Below are 7,914 nucleotides of genomic sequence, written 5' to 3'. Positions count from 1 at the left end.
TGTTATTTGAGTTGATATATTCCTTCGATGTATCATTTATTTAATCAGCTGTGAATACATTTGACTTATTTCTTTCTTTAATTTAAAGCTGGAACTTGAACTGCTTTTTGCTGAACAGCTGCAAGAGTCTTCCTAATCAGTGTTTTCTCTTCATCTTTTCTAGTGTTGATTTTTTTTCAGGCACCCTTAGTTTCTTCTTTCCTGGCATTCAGGCAGAATACTTACTAGCCAGTAACTACATTTTGCTATAACTGACAGAATTACTACCATTATCCTTAAGTTTTTGCTTTCACACTGGGAGAGCTGAAGTCAGGCTGCTGATCAGTGTGCTTCCATCTTTAAAGTTCTTCTCACATCTGTAGTGTTAATCCAGAAATGTTTGGTAGGGATTTAAAAATCTAAGAAAATGGAGTTGAATGGGCAACAGCACTCTCAGCAGTTCAGAACATTCAGGAAAACATATGTGTGTGTTTTTGTGTGTATGTGTATGTGAATGTATGTGTGTGTGTGTGTGTGTGTGTGTGTGTGTGTGTGTGTGTGTGTGTGTGTGTTTGCATATATATGTCTGCATGTGTACTCCTAGCTGCCATGTATTTTGAACGTATCAATAAGATCTTGTATTTAAGATACTTCATGCACAAGTTTGAATTTACACTTGCACTGCTAAGTACTACATGCAAACCCTTGCTGATTTTTCTTAAGATTTGATATTAGGTTCTATGGAAGGCTACTCGGTATGGTTTTTACAATTCAGGAGATCCAGAAAGACCCCAAAATACTGCCAAATGTTACACTTGGCTTTCACATTTTTGACACCTGTACAATTATTGCTGGAGCTCTCGAGGGCACAATGAGGTTGCTCACAGGACAGAAGACTACAGTTCCAAATTACTGTTGTGACTCAGTTTCTTCAGCTGTTGCTGTGATTGGAGATGCATACTCCCTGATGTCAATTCCTATGGCAAAACTTTTAGGCCTCTATAGACATCCACAGGTAATACAGGAATGTGAAAGATTTAATTTCTGAAGTCAGTGTACTGAGTTTTGCTGTAAACATCACTGCGACAATTTATGACTTTGTCTATTTACAGAGTTGATAAGATGCATCATAATACAGGGCACACGCAGCTATTCTAAAAGAAAGTGTGAATGATTAAAATTAGAAGAGTCAATTGTTTATATAAAAAACTCGTATGAGTATATATGAGAGTTAGGTGTTCACTGTCATTATTGTGTTGCTGTTTGTCTTTTCGGCTTTTCCCGGTAAGGGGTCGCCACAGCAGAACTCTGGTCCGCTAATGATTGGCAGTAGATTTTTATGGTGCCGAGTTGCCAGCCCGATGCCCAGCCTTCAGCGAAGGCACACCCATTCACGCATGTCTTTCGGAGGCCACTCGACCGCGGGGAGTACATGCAGACTCTACACAGAAGGCACTCCCCGCACACTAGCTGAGAATCGAACGGGAGAACCTCTTGCTGTGAGGCAACAACGCAACTGCTGTACCACCGCAGCAGTTGTGTATAGTAGGAATATCAGGCATGTTACCTTATAAGCAGCAGAGCCATGAGTCAGTGAGATTTTCAAGTCTGCTTCCAACTTCTGTATATGAAATTAATGATATCATGCACACATCCTTTGCATATCATATTTACTGGACCATCACCATCATCAACCCGCTTCTCATTTTTTACATGGGGAAAGGGTGCTTCATCAATTGTTGCCACCTCTCTCCTTTCAGTGTGACTCTACTACCTCCTTTAACAATATTTCTGATTGCTGCAGGTCTTCTCTCACCTAATCCATCCATTTCTTGGCTGGACATCCTCATTTCCTCTTGCCATCTTGTCTCTCTCAAGTCTTCTTCACCAAATCATGTTCTGCTTTCCTTCACATGTGACTTAACTACTGTAATCTGTGCTCTTTGATATTTTCTGTACCTGGGGCTACTCTGGCTTCTGTTTTGATGTCCACATTTCTTCATCTGTCCAAAGAAATCCAAAATGCCTGCTTAGTATTCCCCTCTGTGTAGAATACCATCCGAAAAAAACAACACTTCTTAAACAACACTTATTCAAGACTTATAAATAAACGGTTGTTGGCATTGCTCGTAGAAACAAACAAGGAAATCTGGTTCATGTACCCAATGCAGGTACATTATGGACACAGTATAGTTTTAGACATCCACAAGACCACTAGAATTTACTTAGCAAAAGGTAATTGTTCCACAAAAGGTGTGATTTATCTAGCTAGATGCACAGGCTGTCCCATATTTTATGTGGGAAAAAACAAATGTAGTTTGCATAAAAGAATGTATGACTACAACTACGATATCAAAAATAAAAACATCAATAATGCTTTATACAAACACTTCTTGACTTATAGCAACTTTACTAAACTTACATTTGGTATTTTGGAGACCGTCCCCCTGGATGAAAAGGGAGGCAAATGGGAAAATTTCCTGGAATACAAATTGTTAAAACAGCAGTTAAAACTAAATGCCACAAATTTTCCAGGATTAAATGAACATATTTCAATTACCCCAGTACTAAAAATAAAGAGTGTCAGGAATGTCAAGCTATGAACATATATACATTTTTTGTTTCATGTTTCTTTGGTTTAATGTTTTATTTTAAACACCTGAAAGTACATTAAAGACTGTTTTTTACAGTTACATTCCTGTCGGTTTTAATTAAGACAATATGCATTATACTGTTCTTTGATAAAGAATAACTAAATCTTAATTTTGAGAATAGGAACAACAATCATGACATTCTACTATTTGTTTACAGTTTAGGGTTTTAGGGTTTTATACATGTATTATTTATTGCAATATATATGAGGCTAAGTCCCTTATTTTTTTTATCTATTTCATTTAACTTCATTTGGGCATGTTGCATGACATATGATATTTCTCTACTAGTATTTTTTTTCATCCAACTATCAGTTTAACTTGAAATTGAGCAACCACTTTTGTAGTTTAAACATTATGTTTCAATTAATCATCTGAATGAATTTTTATTTCTGAAATTCAGCAACGTAATGTTTAACATTTCCATAGCAACTTTACGATCATTGGTTTAGTATTAACATGTGAAAGGATGAAAGCACTTAACCTCAACTATTTCAAAGTACTTCTTTTATTTGCATATTTTATTTTAATATTTTACGAGCCATGCCAATGACTGTTTAGTTATGTGTTCAAGTAGTGTTGTTTAAGAACTGTTGCTTTGTTCAGATGGTATTCTACATGGAGGGGAATACTATGTGGACATTTTGGATTTCTATGGAGTGATTTTGGTTGCTGAATGGACACACACCACTTTCATTTTTGGTTCATTTCTTCATCTGTCCCACAGTGAGCACCTTAGCACCCAACTCAGGCATTTCATCTCTGTCACCTCAAGTTTCCTGAACTACACTGACATCACTATCTAGGTTTCTAGGCCATACAGAATCACTGGTCATGCTACTTTTTGTACATGTTAGTTTTCACCTTATTTGGCACTCTTCTGTCAACACTGTCCTTGACAGTCTGTGCCAGTTGGCTGCAGCACCTCTGATGCTAGCTTTGACCACCTCATTCAGACTTTATTCAAACAACAATTGAACATGTTAAACTTTTCTATTGTTTCCCCTTTTGTTTTCATTTTCAGCTTCTTGTGATTTCCCCCATTTGCTGCCAGAAGAACTTTCTTGTCTGTATTCAGTTGTATTCCACATGCCTCCAGTTTTGCATTCCATTCTCTTATTATTTGCTGAGTTCTTTGTTCAGAATCTGGTTGCAGAGTTACATTATCTGCATAAACAACTTTTTGATTTGACCCATTGGACCTGTTTGTTAATGTAATCCATCGCCAGTATGAACAACAGTGCACTCAGATATGAACCCTGATACACCCATTTCCACTGGCAATGCCTCTGTGAGTCTGAACACTTGTTATTTTTGTCATTGGGTACCTATACATAGCCTGCATTAATTCTATCAAAGTTTCTGGGACTTTTAACCAATGCATGAGTACCAAATCAGCTTCATGGGACCATCTCATATGCTTTCTCCAAATTTAGGAATGCGTAGTTGGGCTTTTTTCTCATCTATAGTTTCTTCTCCTGATCTCTCACTGCAAATATTGGGTTAGTTGTACCACATTCTGATCAGAATTAAAACTGCTCATCTCCCATCTTACATTATAATATTATCTGTATTCATTTTTAAATCATCCTCTCCAGCACTTTCATTCAGTGTGACAAGAATTTGATACCTTTGTACTTTCCACAGTTGTGAATGTCCCTTTGTTCTTGTACACTGACACTAGAAAGCTTATTCTCCAGTCATCTGGTATACCTCTTTCTCTCAATTCCATGATGAATAACCTCAGGAGTGCTTTACCACAAAACTTACCCAGTACCTTTTTTGGTTCCCTCAGACCTCATTTATACTACCCTGTCCACTAATACATTGGTTTCACGTCAGAATCTCGAACTACTGAAATATTGAATTTCAGTAGCGCGAGACTGAAGTGTTGAAACTGCACTTGCACGAAACTGCAGAATCCCGAATGCAGAAATACTGAATGCGGAAGTGTTGAATCTGCGGTTGTGGAGATGCATACGTGACGTAGGATTCCCTGTGTTCATGATGTGCGGTATGGTATGTGGATGTAGCTAGAGATTTAGGTAAGTGATGTTTTACTAGGGGTTTTAGGTAGGGATTTTAGTGTGTGTGAGTGTGTTTGGAGTTTTGAGGTGCAGGTCAGGGTAGGTAGGTAAGATTGTGAGTGTGTAAGTGTTGAGAGTGGTGGTATTTGTATGTATGTGAGGAGATTTTGTGCAAGGGGAGTGTAGAATGTGTAGTGGTATTTTTTGTGTGTTTGTGTTTTAAGTGCGACCTCGGAGTTAGTATATATAAGTAGCGGGGGTGTGGGGGGTGCAGGGGGGCTTGCCCCCATTTGTTATGTGTAGGGTCTGTGCATGTGTTTGTGTTGCTGTGTTTGTGTGTTTTGTTGGCTTGTAGTGTAGGGAGGAAGGTGTATGTGTTCTTGTTTGTGTGTGGAGTGTGTATGTGGGTAGTCACGATTTTGAATTTTGCGCTTTTGGTATTTCGGGTTTTCCAGTGTTCGGCTTTACAGTCTCGAGATACTGAATTTCGGTATTTCAGTATTTCTGGATTGTAAAGTGAAACCAATAACTCAGATCTATGCCAGGTCTATCAGCATCCTCATATGTCCCCAACTTGCTCTCATGTTGCTGGGATCATTCATGGATCTTAAGAGCATCCTTGAGGCTTGGCCACCCATGTTTCTATCTATTTTTTTTATATGTCCTACCCACTTTTTCTCTTCCCTTTCCCCTCCTTCATGCTCACAAGGTGCATCCAAGGGTAACTCCTCTCTTTGGACCATGCCTCCCCTTATGAAATGTCACCAACGAGCGTCCTCACCAAGGATGGGCACACCTATCCCTCCCTGCCCCTTCATCAGTTGCCTGAGATACTAATTGAAGCTGGTTGGCTGGGCTGTAGTCAGGGCTTTATCTTTCTACTCCACTGGAGCAGCTAAAACTCACCCAATATCTTGATCATAACATCCTCTAAACCTCCTGCTTTCCTGGACTAAAATGTCCTTAGTGTTGTTCTTACTGCTTCTATGCCGGCTCTTCTTTCTCTTTCTTCATAGGTTGTACATGAGGCAGTACAGCTTTTATGTGTTTTTTTTTATTAAGAGACGGCAGGAAATACTCATTTTGTCTGTCTTTCATGCCCTCTGGATTGGTGAGCAGGTTGCTGCTAGCAGCTCTTTTGAATGATGTATGATAATTATCTTCTTTATCTTTTTGCATTTGCTTTTCAACTTGATAGAATTTCTTTGTGGTATCTGCTGAGTCACTTTCCAGAAATTGTTAGAGTTTCTGTAATGCCTTGCTCTTTGCTATTGTCACTGATCTATTAACTTCTTTGCTAGTCAAACAGTCTTCTTCTTAGCCTAGTCCATCTCTTCTGTCTCTCACTTCTTCCTGCACTTCTTTCTTCTTATGCTAATTTATTGAATTGCTACATTTCACCATCGTCTTTCCATTTTCCTTAGTTCCACTCGTAGCTCAGCCACATATCTGTTCTACAGTCCTCACACATGCTATTTTGAGGAGGTGCCATTGTTCTTCAACTCCAACTATTTTCTGTTCTTCCCGAGACACTAAAACCCTGAGTATTTCCTTTAACTCCTGCACTTTTACTCCAATTACCTTCTAGGTATTCAACAGAGCCTTTGCTGACCTTAGGGCCTTCTCTGATCCCTGCTGCAACTAATTGTAGACACCTGTGGTTTATGGTGGGGGCCAGAAGTTTCACGGATGATGGCTTTGCAATCTCTGATTCTACCCTGGTGCTCTTTCATCACTAGGAGGAAGTCTGTCTGAGTTGCATTTTGACAGCTGTTGCATGTAATCTTGTCACCTACTGTTATAGTAAACCATGTGTTGGCCCCATCAAGCCATTTCCCAGACAGTCTAGAATGGCCTCTCTTTTTTATTCATGTTGGTCCACTCATGTGGATTCAAGCTGTCCTCATATCCTGTTCTGTCTGCCCCAGTATGAGCATTTAGGTCTGCCATTATCAACGCCAATTAATTTTTCTGAAAGATGAATTACCCCATCACCAAGTACTCACAGAACTACTGCTAGAATACAAAATAATATACAACCTTTTTGTCTGCCCAACTATCAGCAGCATCCTCCTCTTCCACTATCTTCCAAGTAGACCCCTTAGTTCAACTAACAAATAACTAAATGCATTTTATAAACCAAACAAATCTGTATGGCACAGCTTGTTTTCCAACTGTATAGACAAATTTTGGAAATCCATCCCAAAGCATGTCAGGTCATTTACTAACATTCATTCATTTAAGCCTGTACTAAAAGAAATCCTTTTCAAATCTTGGCACTTTTCCTGTACTATACCAAGGTAATACCAGAATTTATCTTTTTTTCCTCATGTCTTCAGATAATTTATGCAAATGTCCTTATTTAATCTGCCTCAGATCAAAATTTCTGCTTCCCTATTGGCTATATTTGTCTACAACTCTTGTACTACTTCACAATATGCCAACAATAATGCCCAATAAGGTGTATGTTACTGTGCAAATAACGCATGCCCAGGGGTGTTCTTTGGCCTGACACCAGAGATGGAGGCCCTCTATACCCCTTGAAGGGCATTATACAAGCAACAATGCTCAACAGGGTGTGTGTTTGTCCTCCCTTCATTTTAGGCTTTATTCAGATGTCTTCAGCTGAAAGGTCCAGAGATATGCAAACCTCTTTACTGCTGCTGTTGACAGTAGTCATCTCACTCAGAAAATGCATGCTAATGGAAACCCTGTTATCTAGCAACTTTCTAAATTTATAAGAGCAATATTTAAAATCCGTCCCTATTTTTGGTCTTTTGTTTCCCTGTGACTTGTGTCTTTGTCCAGATTTCTTGTACTAACAGGCTGAGAGGTATGGTCAAGAAGTACGGAAATCTCATAACTGATGCTGTTGCTGGCAGAGGAAAGCTCGTTTGGTCTCACTCTCTTCTGCTTTCTTGCACGCACTCACTCACAAATACAGACAGCACCATAAACACAAATACACTCACACACTTTTTTCCTGTTTTATTTAGCGAGTATAAAATAATAGCTCAATCGAACTCTCTCTTACTCTCATGCATGCAAACACTCTCCCACGGAGACATAAACACACACGCACACACTTTTTATTTTATTTTTTTATTTTTTATTTTACACTCGCTAAACAGCAAAAGTTCTGCTTAGAGAATGTAAAATAATGGTGGCGATTCGTTTTTTTTTTTTTTTTTTTAGTTTTTTGTATCCGAGCTCCATGGCAGCTTGATATGCTGCCATGAAGTGGTGGACTCATTTTT

At 38.9% G+C, this 7,914-nt stretch overlaps 1 protein-coding gene across 1 annotated transcript in view; it reads left to right on the top strand.

Annotated features, from left to right (window-relative positions):
• Positions 1 to 736: 736 nt before the first annotated feature.
• LOC122803845 (extracellular calcium-sensing receptor-like) overlaps positions 737 to 7,914 on the top strand; it is a 130,941-nt gene continuing 123,763 nt past the window's right edge. Inside the window, exon 1 of the mRNA XM_044073527.1 lies at positions 737 to 994. Coding sequence (XP_043929462.1) covers positions 737 to 994 — 258 coding nt within the window. The remainder of the gene's footprint in view (positions 995 to 7,914) is intronic.

This window comes from Protopterus annectens, chromosome 6.part0, assembly GCF_019279795.1.
Source record: "Protopterus annectens isolate FY-2018-M chromosome 6.part0, PAN1.0, whole genome shotgun sequence".
Lineage (NCBI taxonomy): Eukaryota > Metazoa > Chordata > Ceratodontiformes > Protopteridae > Protopterus > Protopterus annectens.
This window is presented reverse-complemented; position numbering and strand designations above follow the sequence as displayed.